This window comes from Tachysurus vachellii, chromosome 24 (assembly GCF_030014155.1).
Source record: "Tachysurus vachellii isolate PV-2020 chromosome 24, HZAU_Pvac_v1, whole genome shotgun sequence".
In the NCBI taxonomy this organism is placed as follows: Eukaryota; Metazoa; Chordata; class Actinopteri; order Siluriformes; family Bagridae; genus Tachysurus; species Tachysurus vachellii.
This window is the reverse complement of record NC_083483.1, coordinates 12,790,653-12,805,925: the sequence shown is the minus strand read 5'-3', so window position 1 is coordinate 12,805,925 and position 15,273 is coordinate 12,790,653. Positions and strand designations below refer to the sequence as shown.

Sequence of the window (15,273 nt, the reverse complement as noted above, 5' to 3'; positions counted from 1 at the left end):
TGCGTTCATGTCCTAAGCACTACTTCGCCTAATTATTGGATGGAAGTAAGCGGTTTCGGACGCAGCTGAAAGAAGCCCCCCCCCTAACAAAAAACTCTTCGGATCTACACGATTCACACAAATGACATATTTTGATTAAAAACGGCGAATTTCGCCAAAAAGCGACTAGTTTGCAGGTATGTAGATGATTTGTAATCAGCATGGCTTGGGCTTACGCCTGATACCTTTGATTGTGTTAACTCCACAGTCTGTCAAACAGAAAGGAAGTGGAAATTGTGATGGTTGGGTACTAAGTGCTTCACGCCAATTTACTAATACCAGTTGCTCATCCAGAGACCACTGCTGAGGAACCAACGTGGTCTCCACACTTAAATCAGCTAAAAGTGCAAAAAGCTTAGCAAAAGGTTAGCACAGGTGGAAAAATTAGGCTTAGACCTTTCCCTTAAGACTTCACTGTGTGACATCAAATAAAATCTAACCTTCATATTTCTCATAGGCTTGACAGGAGCTTTCTGACAGTTCACAGCCGAAGGAGATAGAAAGTATTTTGCTCTTTTAGTAGTACGTTTTCATTTTCTTTTATTAGTACATAGCACTCAGAACCATAGAAGATGGCACTCTCTAGCTCAGGTGATCTCTCTGGCTGGGCCATAAAAACCAGAACACCGCCTATGATCTTTGAGTCACTTTAAGACCCAGTATAGTTACTACTATCAATTCGTCTAAGGTTGAAAGCTGAGGATTTGACTTTGTAGTTAACTGAAAAGTCCTACCAGCAGACATCATTGTCCATTCTACTACAGGAGCAGCATACAAATCATCTTTTTGCAAGGTCATCGCACTCGTTTTCAGTAGCCACAAGGAATATAAAATCACTGCATTAACGCACGTAACTCTGACATGTACTCTGTACTCTGTCTGGATGAAGTCACACTCTGGTTATCGCACAATTTTCTTCAATTAAATGAGAAAAAATCAGAGATAATTATCTTTGGTCCATCAAAACTTAAGGAAGCTATGTCTAGTGCTATTGCCCCACTGAATATACCTATAAAAAATATTGTTAGGAATCTTGGTGTTATTATTGACTCTTCCCTCAGCTTTGACAACCAGCTTAAGTCAGTAGTAAAGAGTAGTTTTTATCAACTAAGGCCATTTCGTTTGAAAACGTATATTTTTCTCTCCGTTTTGGCCTTTCGTCCACACTGAGACAGCGTTTTAAGTCAACGAAAACGTAGCTGTTGGAAGACGCTCTCCAAAGCGGATAAATTTGAAAACTCCGTCTTTGCGTCTTAGTGTGGACTGTGAAGACGGAGGCTTTTGAATACTATGACGCATTTTTAATCATGTGATGCAGTCGAAAGTAAATAAACCCCTAGCGGAAATGACGCAGGTCGAAGATTTAATCCTGCGCAGTAGGGAGGTGTAAGCGTTTTCATACATTTCAGTGTGGATGAGCAACTTTTGGAAAACGTTCGAAAATGATAATGTGGACGCGGAGCGTTTTTAGACGTAAACTCCGTTTTCAAATATATCCGGATTAGTGTGGACATGGCCTTAGACTGATCTCCAGGCTGAAACCCATCCTTAATACTAAAGACCTACAGGTCATAGTGCATGCTTTTATCACCTCAAGACTGGACTATTGCAACTCTCTGTATGTTGGGATAAGCAAACACAATCTATCTCCTCTGCAATTAGTGCAGAATGCGGCAGCTACCGTAGGTTTCTAACTGGCACAAAAATTAGAGAACACATAACTCCAGTATTATCTACTCTTCACTGGCTTCCAGTCCAGTATAGAATTGATTTCAAAATTCTATTGATGGTTTTGAAAGCATTTCACAACATCGCTCCAAGCTATATCACCAACCTCTTAAAGGACCATACAGTACTCCAGTCAAGTACTGGCAGTTCCCCGTTCCTCAAAAAAAAAATCTAGTGGCGATAGAGCTTTCATGGTCATCGCCCCAAAACTGTGGAACAGCCTCCCTTTGCACATTCGGCAGGCCTCAACTTTAGAAGGTTTTAAGTCTCGGTTAGAAAGAAAGAAAGAAAGAAAGAAAGAAAGAAAGAAAGAAAGAAAGAAACTCACTCACTCACTCACTCACTCACTCACTCACTCACTCACTCACTCACTCACTCACTCACTCACTCACTCACTCACTCACTCACTCACTCACTCACTCACTCACTCACTCACTCACTCACTCACTCACTCACTCACTCACTCACTCACTCACTCACTCACTCACTCACTCACTCACACACTCACTCACTCACTCACTCACTCACTCACTCACTCACTCACTCACTCACTCACTCACTCACTCACTCACTCACTCACTCACTCATTTTCTACCGCTTATCCGAACTACCTCGGGTCACGGGGAGCCTGTGCCTATCTCAGGCGTCATCGGGCATCAAGGCAGGATACACCCTGGACGGAGTGCCAACCCATCGCAGGGCACACACACACACTCTCATTCACTCACGCAATCACACACTACGGACAATTTTACAGAGATGCCAATCAACCTACCATGCATGTCTTTGGACCGGGGGAGGAAACCAGAGCACCTGGATGAAACCCCCGAGGCACGGGGAGAACATGTCAGTTAAAAACTTATCTTTTTAATTTAGCGTTCGTTGAGAATAGACCTTGTTTAGAGATAGTTTCTTGATGCTTTTATATATTTTATTTCATTTTATATTTTTCCCTTTTATGTATATTATTTTTCATCTGTTTTAATTTTCTTTGTTATAATCGGTCTGATGTATATTGCTTTATGCTTTTTGTAATATTGTGCAGCACTTTGGGCAATTGAAATTGCAGTAAAATGTGCCATATAAATGAATAAAGTTGAAAGTTGAAGTTGAAGTTTTTCCTTTTGGAAATTTCTGACTTGCTTTCATCAAGTATCAATCAACTAATTGTTCAGAATCAGTGGCTGAATTGAATGAATGTGCTTGTCCATAATTAAGATCCTGAGAGATTTGCCTCCAGATTCTGGATTGACTACACATTTTTGCTTCACATTTTTGTCTGGGATTAATCTTTTTACCCGTTATCATACAACCGTATCGCATGAATCTGCCGTGTTAGAGCAGCAAACGCACTCGACCGTACAGAGACCATCCAGTGCTGCATAAACCATTAACACAGATGCTAATCCCTGTGTATAATCACAGTAGAGGAGAAACATTAGCATGCCTTGCCTCTGTGTCTCTCTGTAATGAATCGCATCCATTTGCAAAGGTGATGTGTAGCTCTCGCTGGCAGTTTAAGCACCGTTTCCCGCTACAGGTAGTTTCACCTGACTGAGTGACATCATTAGCCTGTCACCGAATGCCAATGTGATGGATTACACAGCACACAGGGGATACAACACACACACACAAAAGGACAGCAGCTGTCTCGAGATCTGCCGTGTCAAACGCAAACATGTTCATTTCTCGTTTAGTGCAAGCTCCCTGCACAGAGATTAAGCACCGAAGGCTGTGCCCGTCTCACTCTCTTTCTCTGTCTCGGTCTAGTTTGGAGAAATCGGTGGTATGTCGAGGCGCTGACAGTAAATCAGTGAAACAAAAGTAGGCACGAGGGTAGGAGTTTAAAGAGAGGATAAGGAGACGCCTTCATCCATATCGCATCTGCATGACAGTGTGTCTGACCGGGGGGAACGGTGTACTTCAGCGCCTGCGCATTTATCAAACGTTTTACTCCCATTTTCTGTCACGCAGACACAATATTCCTGCCTCCTGCTAAGTCTGTCTTCCTTATTCACTTCCTCTAGTAGAAAATTCATCAAATCTGGTTCCCCAGGGAGTTAGAAAGCAAAACAGCGGCAACAAAAATACAGCGATACCACTTGAAATAGATGAGAATAAATTAAAAAAATCCTTTCACGTTTCCTGGACACAGGGAAAATTAATGTAGGTCTCACTCATTCTTACCAAGTACAGCGTCTGATATGAACTGTGCAAACGTACCTTTTCTGTGTCCACTCTCCTTCTGGATTTTCTTCACCGCTATGAGACCGTCATCCTCTTCATTTCCAGCTTGAGAAGAAAAAAAATAGGTAAAAACTAAAATATCCAAAGAAAAATTTCACAAAACAATTAACAACAGAAGTGCTAAAATAGAAACATTTAAAAAATCTTAGTAATAGCATGTTTTTTTTTTATTTTATACGATTTAGCTTTTTGCTTAAACATAAATTTCCAAACACAAAAATGATCTGAATAATCAAACACTCGAAACATACATCCATACTTTGTTTGTAAAAAATGACCCATGTATTTTGATCACTTTTACCATTTGTGTCTGGGAATTATTCATTAGTTTTGATGCTTTGCCTGATTTTGTGCTTTTTTTTTTTCAATCAAAATCAAAATACAGATCGAAAAATAAGTAAAAATTCAAAGGTTTCTGAACAAAACAAAAAAAACGACTAAAAACATCAGAAAGTTAAATTCCAAATACAGCAATTTTAATATTATATATAATTATGTAATATAATATATTATAATTGTTGAAAATTCCAAACAAAAAAAAGATCAGAAGGATTTTCAGACACGATATTGAAAATTAAATAAATACATTTTAAAATGTTTTTACGTAGTAAAATAATATGTAGGAAAAAAAAAGGATAAAAGTGAACTATATTCTATATGTTACTGCAATAGGCTGTTCAGAGAAAAACAGATAACGCTAAGGACAGCAGATCATTACTGGATTTGACGAAACAATTAGGAGTTTGGAGAAAATGAATTTCGAATCTTTTAAAAAAAAGAACTACATTGGATCATCGAATAAATTGTTTTTACTGTTTTATAACTTTTCATGGCAAAGGTTGACTTTGTTTTATGGGTTTTAATGTGAAGTCCCAAGTGCATTAGCTTAAAACCTCAAGGGAGTACTTCCTGGTGTTTAAGAATATGAAATGAACATGAATATCTGCAGTGCACCTTCCTCTCTCTCACTCTCTCTCTCTCTCTCTCTCTCTCTCTCTATACCTCCACTTTAAAATGAACAGGGGAAGAGAGGAAATAAATAGTTCATGCACAGACCCTTGTTAGATTTCTACAATGTTTTCCACCTTATGTTATTGAATCCCTCTCTCACAATGGCTGGATTTTACAGAACAATCATCTGGTGTGTGTATAACTCCAGTCCTAAATTAGTTTTCCTTTCTTTAACACATTTGTCATATTGATGAACAAACCTGTGTTAGACTGGAGTCCACGATAAACACTAAATGCTGCAGTGTGCACTTCTGACCTAGGGAGATATCCAGCATGGACACAATAATATCCTGCATGTGAATGAAAATAGGTCACTAACTTCAGATCAGATAGATAAAATCTCTTACATTATAGCCGCCGTACACAATCCTCTGTCCTAAAGACTTCACCTTACAGCTTTGTAACAGATCTGACTGTTACAAACCGCAGACACTGGAGATGTTTTTCAAAAAATGTCAAGTAAACAACTCCTTACTGAAAATGTCACCATGTCAACAATTGGCCTTTTTAACAAGGATGTGCTTCTGTCGCTTTCAAAGCTGTAACTTCACTTTCCCTACAACATTAACAATAATAACAACAACAACAACAAAAATAATAACATCAACTACAACAATGACAACTACAATAGCAACAACAATAACAACAATAACTGCAACAACTACAGCTACAACAACAATAACTACAACAATATCAATACCAACAACAATAACAACTACAACAACAACAATAACTGCAACAGCTACAACAACAATAACAACTACTACAAAAATATCAATAACTACAACATAAACAACTACAACAACAATAACTGCAACAGCTACAGCTACAACAACAATAACAACTACAGCAATAACAGTAATTGCAACAACTACATCTACAACAAGAATAACAACTAAAACAATAAAATTACAACAATAAAAATAACTGCATCAACTACAGATTCAACAACATAAGCAACAGCTACAACAAAAACAACAAAAATAACAAATTCGAGTACATCAACTACAACAAGAGCTTCAACAACAAGAGTAACTCCAACAACAGTAACAACAACTAAATCAGCTACAGCAACTAAATCAGCCACAACTACAATGGCTGTAAAGAATACAAGGTTTTGCAATAGTACTTTAATAATAATGTTAATTGGTAATATGGTTAATAATATGAATTAGACCAAATACTTTTGACACTGCAAAAATAAAACCGTTCATCATTCTCACTACAAGCGTTAACTCAGCTTTATTAAACTACTCTAACTATTTACAGCTAGTAAACCTTAACATACAACTCTCTGGTAATGAAAGTTAATTTGTAAACTTTTTAAAACCTTTTAAAGATTTAAACTTCCAGACTAACAGAAACAACCTGAGATCGAGTCTTAAGGGGGTCCAGTCCAAGTCAAGATCGAGTCTTAGGGGGTCCAGTCCAAGTCAAGATCGAGTCTTAGGGGGTCCAGTCCAAGTCGAGATCAAGTCTTAGGGGGTCCAGTCCAAGTCGAGATAGAGTCTTAGGGGGTCCAGTCCAAGTCGAGATAGAGTCTTAGGGGGTCCAGTCCAAGTCGAGATTGAGTCTTAAGGGGGTCCAGTCCAAGTCGAGATCGAGTCTTAAGGGGGTCCAGTCCAAGTCGAGATAGAGTCTTAGGGGGTCCAGTCCAAGTCGAGATAGAGTCTTAGGGGGTCCAGTCCAAGTCGAGATTGAGTCTTAAGGGGGTCCAGTCCAAGTCGAGATCGAGTCTTAGGGGGTCCAGTCCAAGTCGAGATTGAGTCTTAAGGGGGTCCAGTCCAAGTCGAGATAGAGTCTTAGGGGGTCCAGTCCAAGTCGAGATTGAGTCTTAAGGGGGTCCAGTCCAAGTCGAGATCGAGTCTTAAGGGGGTCCAGTCCAAGTCGAGATAGAGTCTTAGGGGGTCCAGTCCAAGTCGAGATAGAGTCTTAAGAGGGTCCAGTCCAAGTCGAGATAGAGTCTTAAGGGGGTCCAGTCCAAGTCGAGATCGAGTTTTAAGGGGTCCAGTCCAAGTCGAGATCGAGTCTTAAGGGGGTCCAGTCCAAGTCAAGATCGAGTCTTAAGGGGGTCCAGTCCAAGTCGAGAATGTTTTTTATTAATCTTTTTATTTTAATGTCTAGTGTACAGTACCTGGATATGCTCTTACTATAGGAAGGACAGCATTTTAGATTTATTAGAATTAGCACCAAAAAGTCCACAGTGCACTGACTAGTGGAAAGGGCATGTCCTAGACACACATGTCGGATGTGAGAGACTGTGAGATTTGAGTGAGTGTGATGTTTTACCGATGACCACATGCGTGCCCAGGCTCGCCAGGTGTCGAGAAGTTTCATAGCCCATTCCTTTGGCTCCTCCCGTCACTATGGCAACCCTCCCATTCTGCCTGGGCAAAACTGATTCAGGGGAAAAGGATGAAAAGATAAAAAAAAAACATTAAGAGGAAAAATGATGCTGCTTTCTGGCTTCCTGGTGAAGGACACAGTGTCCATCTCACTGGGACTCCTGCAAAAGGAACTAAAAAGTGTGTGTGTGTTTGTGTCTAACATTGCATCATTCAAAAAGAATCATGCAGTAGGCGCCGTCTCAATGAGATTTTAGGGTCAAGCTGGAAACAGTAGCTGAAGCCAGGATGTACAGTCGAGGAATAAAGTTTGTGACACTGAGATTCTGAGTAAAATTTTAATGCTTTATTCCAAAACTGAATAGCAAGTTTTGGAACTTTCATTTTAAATATTCACAAAATGGTGTGCCTGTTTAGTTATAACCCTGTTCAGTATGGATTGTCTTTGTCATATTTCACTCCACAGTGTTAATATAAAGCTCATATAAAAGTAGACACTCATACATTCATAAAAAATAAATAAATAAATAAAAGATTTGTATCTTCAAAGTAAATGTTGATGTTGATATCAAACCCATTTCTGCTCTCTGAGACGCTCCAAGTTCTTGTTCATAAACATCTCAAATTTGAAGGTGTTTATCATCAACCACTAAAATTCAGTGTAAGATTATCAACAGAGGGAAAAACACACGTCTCACACAGAAAGACAACAGAGTCCTGACTCATTTTAGATCAGACTCACAGCCAGACAGTCATTCATTGGTTTACACTGATTGAAAAGGCCCCATGAGTCAATTTCCCTTCCAGCGGGAGAATGAAACTGCAGTGTATTTGTAAAAAGGGTTAAATAACATCATCAAAACCAAAATATCATCAGAAAAATCCATAAAATATGACAGGTTTTCAGTTTCTTTAGCTGGATCGGTAACCAGGATTAATTTGATTCATTTGTGGAATGATATTTTACAGCGTGGATCAAATCGAATACAGATCCTAAGACGCTTTTAATGTTTCTAAGCTTTATACGGCATTTTATTCATCATCACACGCTAATCATCCTAATATAATGAATCGATATTTCATTTGATTCCACACGGTTTTCACTTATCCTAGATTTACGCAGAGAGATAGATTTATTTTGATAGTGTGAAACTTAAGCACAGAATGAAGTGGAACAGTCTTGTGTACCGAGCTCATTAATAATGAATGTGTGGAGAAACAATACAAATAAAACTACAAATTCTAAACGAAGCTGAGCTCTAAGTGATGAAGAAGACCCTGAGGGACGTCCTGTTATCAGGAGTTATGAATGCCAAAGTGATTATTGATTACTGAAGTCCTGAAGTGTTTTATTCCTATTATACCTCAGCAATTTGCCGACACTAATAGACAAATTTTGTTTATTGATCACCAGTATTTTCTAACCGAGTACAGTCACATTTAATGTTGTAGATCAGTGGTCCCCAACCCCCGGTCCGCGGACCGGTACCGGTCCGTGGATTAAATGGTACCGGGCCGCCCAAGGAACATTAAATTATTTCCATTTTATTTACTGTGGTGTATTTCGCAAAAATATCGTGATATCGGGGCGGTTTAAGGTGACGTCTGGAGCTGAGCGGCTGCAAGCGGCAGTGGCGTTGTAGCTTTGGTGGAGAGAAGGTGTGTATCGCTCTTCTCTCTGTTCACTGGTACTTTCTCATGTTTAACAGTGCTTGGTGTATGTGTATATTGTGTTTGCTCAAATTTAACCCACAAATTAGCAAAAATGAGTACGAAACAGACGTCGTTAGAAGGTTTCCTCAGGAAACATCCTATCTGTGTGAAGCAGGGTTTTCTGCAGTGACAGCAACCAAAACAAAACAACGGAATAAACTGGACATAAGCAACACACTTCGGGTGTCATCGTCTCCTATTACCCCCAGATGGAACCGTCTCGTTACAACGAAACAAGCTCAGGGTTCTCATGGATTTAGCGTTCTAGTGAGTTAAAATGTTAAAATCACTTTATATTCATTTTTTGGTGTAACTGTATTTTATATTGAAGACATGTTTAAATACACTCACTCACTCATTTTCTACCGCTTATCCGAACTACCTCGGGTCACAGGGAGCCTGTGCCTATCTCAGGTGTTATCGGGCATCAAGACAGGATACACCCTGGACGGAGTGCCAACCCATCACAGGGCACACACACACACTCTCATTCACTCACGCAATCACACACTACGGACAATTTTCCAGAGATGCCAATCAACCTACCATGCATGTCTTTGGACCGGGGAGGAAACCGGAGTACCCGGAGGAAACCCCCGAGGCACGGGGAGAACATGCAAACTCCACACACACAAGGCGGAGGCGGGAATCGAACCCCCAACCCTGGAGGTGTGAGGCAAACGTGCTAACCACTACGCCACCGTTCCCCCTCATGTTTAAATACAATTAAATTAAAATTATTAAAACAAAATAATCTAAAATATAAACAATCAACGTCCCACCCTCAGCGGGCCGCGGTAAAATTATCAAACGTTGACCGGTCCGCGGTGATAAAAAGGTTGGGGACCACTGTTGTAGATCATCCACGTGCAAAGTCACACTTACGTTATAACAGCAAGAAACCTCAATGTCATTACTTCAACTTTGTCGCTTTTTTCATTCTCTCTCATGAAAACGACAGAATACAAAGAGAGTTTTTCATGTTAAGGAAAAACCCAAAAGCATAAACTCCTCTATCCTTTCCTGTGATATACAGTAATAACTTACATTTTATTGCTGCAAGTCTCTACTCGCTGTACCATAAAATTGTTAGTGGGTGTTCCTTTCCTACTACTGGTTGCCATGGTAATAATTCTGATTAGTGGGTGGATCGACTAGCATTTGGAAAAAAGTTTTCTTGTCGATAAATTGAACCATTCTGCAGGTTAGATCTTGAGTTTGTGTATAAAATTCAGCAGTGTATTCTGTATCCGCATCATGTCACAAGAGACGAGATGATGTAGAAGCAGTGTGTGCGCTTTCCCATGGATCGCATGCTGTCCATCACGAGGAATGTTCAACTTTCCTCGACTTTGTCTTGACACTGGACACGCTAACATCTCGTCACGGGAAGCCGTCAGCTCTCACAAAATCAATGCGGTTGTGAGTCGCTGTACGTGTGACACTGGAGACTCCTTAACTATATATTTTACTAAATGATTACGTCCTAGCATAAAAACTCTAAACAATGAATTGTTTTACTTAAATGTTTTATTATTTGCAAAAAAAAAATCGTTTTTGATCTGTTTATTACAGTAGAGTATTAACGAGTGCATTAACATACAACCTGTGATTTGTTTTACTCGACTTCTGTGCTAAAGAATCCGTCGACACTTTCTGACCGATCTGATTCGCGAATAAACACCACGGTTGTGGTATAAACACGGTTCAGCGCTCATGCGTCGGTTTGTCACCCCCGAGCCAGACATCTATGCAACACAAATTAGAGCGTGTCCGCAGTGCTCAGGGACAACATTTCATGAGTAAGGCAAGTCTAAACTCGAGTAAAAGAACGCTCTGTTGTTCAGTGATAATTGGATATCTCACACCATATCAAAGGTAGGTCTGCAGAGATCAAATTATTAAAGGATGGAGTCACATCTACAGTATCTGACAGAAGTGAGTACACAACTCACTTTTTTGTAAATATTTTATTAGATCTTTTCATTTGATAAGACTGAAGAAATGACACTTTGCTATATAACATAAATTAGTAAGTGTATTTTTTTTTTTAAAGCTATTAAAAAATAGCCGCATGCCACCTAACGCTTATCCGAGACCAGTTTCTTCAGCTTCGGCCTGCATTTTTTTTATATGAAGGGGACAGCAAATTTACACTGTTATACATGATGTACACTGTTCACTACTTTACATTGTATCACAGTGTCATTTCTTCAGTGTTGTCACATGAAAAGATATAATTAAATATTTACAAAAATGTGAGGGGTGTATTCACTTTTGTCAGATACTGTAGCTTCCTGTGCTAATGGATCGCCATAACCAGCTAGTTCTGCTTTTCTCCTCTGACTAATGCGTGTGAATAAGAGTCTATTGTGCAGCACGGCTAATCCCCGCATGCCACCTAACGCTTATCCGAGATCAGTTTCTTTAGCTTCGGCCTGCATCATATGTCCTGGATGACGAAAGAAAAAAGTACAAAATGTGACCAAAAGACGTTTGTTCTTTCAGAGACTTAGTCAGCTTAACTGCATATTTCTTCAGCATTTGGGTCAGAGGTTGTTCACGCAATAATGGCTACGACACAGTAGGCGCTTTTTCCTTTTACCCCAAATACTGCAGAAAAATGATTTCACATTGTCTGACCTTCATTCCCAACAGAGCTTTAAAGAGAAACAAGAAACAATAGCTTTAAAGAGCAGTTTAGTTGTGGAAATATCCAAAATATCCATAAACAAAGAAGAAATTTGGACATGTTGGAAAAAATGTATGATGTCTTTGAAAACGGGAATAAAATACTCCACTGATTCTTCTTCTGTGTCTTACTTTTTTCAGTGTTTTACTGTATATACTATATTGCTGATGATAACCATAATATTACGCATAAGCACAGGACATAAATCTTCAGGCCACCACCATCACCGAAAGCTCAGCTTGGTCTTATTTAGGATGTCAGGCATCATTTATTCATCTTCACTAAGCGCTTTATCCTGGTCAGGTTCGTGCTGGATCCAGAGTCTATTCCAGGAGTAAACCCTGGATGGGACACCAGGTCAATCATACATCACACACACACACACACACACACACACACACACACACACACACACACACATAAAGGCAATCAAGAACATCCAATTCAATCCAATGTTTCTTGGAAGATGGAAAGAAACCGGAAAACCCTGAAAAGTCGCAGACTAACACTGTACTAATGATTATATCATGCTGAACGTTTCACAGACAGGATTTCAGATTTTTTCGAAGTCCAAAAGTTCAGAAGTTCAAAGTCCAAAAAGTTTCTCACTCCCTACGCGGACGGGTACTGATAAGCCTGAAGCACTTACGGTTTCTAACACTTATCATAAAAGTGCACTATAATTATGGCTCATAATCAACGATACACACCTACGAATAAATAAAATTCTTTTTTTTTTTTTCTTAAAACGATAGATTCTGTCATTCATTCCTTGTGTGTCGTGGCTTTTCACTTTGTAGGAAACATTGTGAGATATATGAGATAAGGCAAGCAAGTTCACAGACTAAACAAAACAAACAAAACAAACAAAAAAGAAACAACCACGTGATCATTCTTCTTCTGAACTTTCTGCTCTTTATGAAGTAAAGCAACGGGATGAAAACAACAACAACAACAACAATAATGATGATGATGATGATAATAATAATAATAACAACAATAATAATAACAACAACAGTAATAATAATAACAATAATAATAATAATAAAAATAAACCTCCGTGGACGGTTTTAAGCCCCTCTAACCTGGTAAAGTGAAGGATCTGTGAAGTAGCTGGTAGATGAGCACTTTGACACCGATGAAATAAAGCCTGATTACCGGCAGCAGGATGAAGGCGAGCAGCCGCCACATTGCGCTCTGTGACACCATGCGCTTTGGCTGGAGAGTGTCTCATTGTTTACAGTCCGACCTGAAAACGGCCGCATCCTAAATGATTCCGCTTTAGAGACACAGTGCACTATGTAGGGTGCTTTAACCCTGCTATACTTTACTTAATAAGCGCACTTATTTAGGGAGTATAAACGTATTTGGTATGCTGTATAACGAAGGCGCTTTGAATGTGAATAGATAGATAGATAGATAGATAGATAGATAGATAGATAGATAGATAGATAGATAGATAGATAGATAAAAAGTGTTTTTTTCCTGCAAACATGTACAAATGAATCATTTTGAACTATAAACACAAACCTGTATTGACTTGAGGAGAAACATTTAATACCATAATATAATATAATATAATATAATATAATATAATATAATATAATATGATTATATTTTCAAGTTTGTTTAACTGAAGTAATATCTTTAGATTTTTATAACAGCAGTGAATTCTGGGATATCGTTGGTATATTGTGTGTATTATTGGTGACATTATGGTAACAACGTCAAATAAATCATCTTTACGCTCTTAGAAAATAAAGGTACCGAGAACCAAAAAAACAGGGTTTTGCACACTGACGTCGTAGAAGAACCATTTTTGGTTCTCAAAACAACCTTTCAGTTAACGTATGTTAAAAGAGGCTTCTTTTTTCCTTAATGCCATATAGAATATTTTTATAGTCTAAAAAAAACCTTTTTTCCCACAACAAAGAACCTATTGTGTAATGGAAACATTGAAGTTTCCTAAAAAAAAAAAGGTTCTTTATAGAGACATCAATTCTGACCAAGAACCATTTAAGAATCTTTATTTGTAACGTAGTGTAGGTGTGTGAGAGGATCCTCGCTACAGCCTGGTCATGGCTGTTTCTTACGTTATTAAATTTTTATTTACAATTAAACAATACAGAATAATCCAAGCCTATGTGGGCATAAAATCATGTACAAAGCACATTGCTATGCCATTTCCACGGACAAAAACACTGTAGTATGTAATTCCTGGTTTTGGAAAGGGATGTCCAACGAGCTCAACAAGATGTAATAGTCAGGGGTCCACATATATTGGGCCATAAAGTGTACGAGTGCTGCTTTGGTAATGGACCCATTTATGTGACTAGTAGACAAAGCACTGGTCTATTAAGCAGAGGTGGGAGTAAGTCACATATGTGCAAGTCACAAGTAAGTCTCAAGTCATGAATGTCAAGTCAAATTCAAGTAGAGTCTTTTTTAATATTTGTCAAGCAAGTCTCAAGTCTCAAATTTGCGACTTAAGTCTGACTCGAGTCGAGTCCCCCATCTCTGAGTCATTTAATTCAAGTCCGAGTCAAGTCTCAAGTCATGAATGTCAAGTCGAATTTTTTTTTAATATTTGTCAAGCAAGTCTCAAGTCTGACTCGAGTCCCCCATCTCTGCTATTAAGCCTCCATTCTTAGCATCCTGCTTGCTAAACTCAATGGGCTTGAACCTATATGCAATTGTGAGTTCAGGTTACATGACTGCCATAACCCTACTGCTCTTAGGCCATCCTTAAAAATATTTTGGTTTGCAGTAACAGTCGGTAGGTCGGTAAGTAGGTTTATATTTTTTTTTCAAGTTTCAATGTAAAAAAAAAAAGTACAATTTTGGTGATGGTGATTACGTAGGTATGAATTTAAACAAATTAGCATATCGTGACGTCACTGACTGGGTCTTCAACCCGTGCCTTCGGGCGCATCATTGCAAACCTTGACGCAGGCTATATAGACCACAAACAAATTTGTTTGAACGGTGACCGCGAACATTCTGTTTACTGCAGCCGCAGCTATCATTACCAAGCGCGAACCGTTGACTCTGACAGCGAATGAGAGTATGAGACGAAGCGAACGCACAGGCCATAGTGTGACATCCGTTAACCAATAGTGTAAATGTAGATGACGTCACGGGTTTTAATTTAAAAGAAAGAACGTAGCCTTCGTTTGTATGTAGGCCTAAGAAATTTATATATTTACAATACTTACTAAAATATAATTAATATTATTTTATTGCTTTTGTTTTAGTTTTTTGAAGAGTAAAAAAAAAAAATTGGTCGGTCTTAACGCAAATTTACAACCGGCAAGTCGGTCGGACTTAAAGCAAACAAGTATATTTTTAAGGATGGCCTTATCTAAACGCAAGGCTGTACCATGCTCTACTTCCACATTAACCTATTTGAAGGAAAAATAAATCCTCTAAGGGATCACTAAAGTAAATCAACCAGAATGGTTTCTCTAACAAATTCAATTCACAAAGCAATCAGACAGA

At 38.8% G+C, this 15,273-nt stretch overlaps 1 protein-coding gene across 1 annotated transcript in view; it reads right to left on the bottom strand.

Moving 5' to 3' along the window:
- dhrsx (dehydrogenase/reductase (SDR family) X-linked) overlaps positions 1-12,997 on the bottom strand; it is a 45,686-nt gene extending 32,689 nt beyond the window's left edge. The window contains exons 1-3 of the mRNA XM_060860070.1: positions 12,861-12,997; positions 7,315-7,422; positions 3,991-4,059 (exon numbers count right to left, since the gene is read on the bottom strand). Of these exons, the coding sequence (XP_060716053.1) occupies positions 3,991-4,059; positions 7,315-7,422; positions 12,861-12,984 (301 nt within the window). The 5' untranslated portion in view covers positions 12,985-12,997. The remainder of the gene's footprint in view (positions 1-3,990; positions 4,060-7,314; positions 7,423-12,860) is intronic.
- Between the last annotated feature and the right edge of the window lie 2,276 nt (positions 12,998-15,273).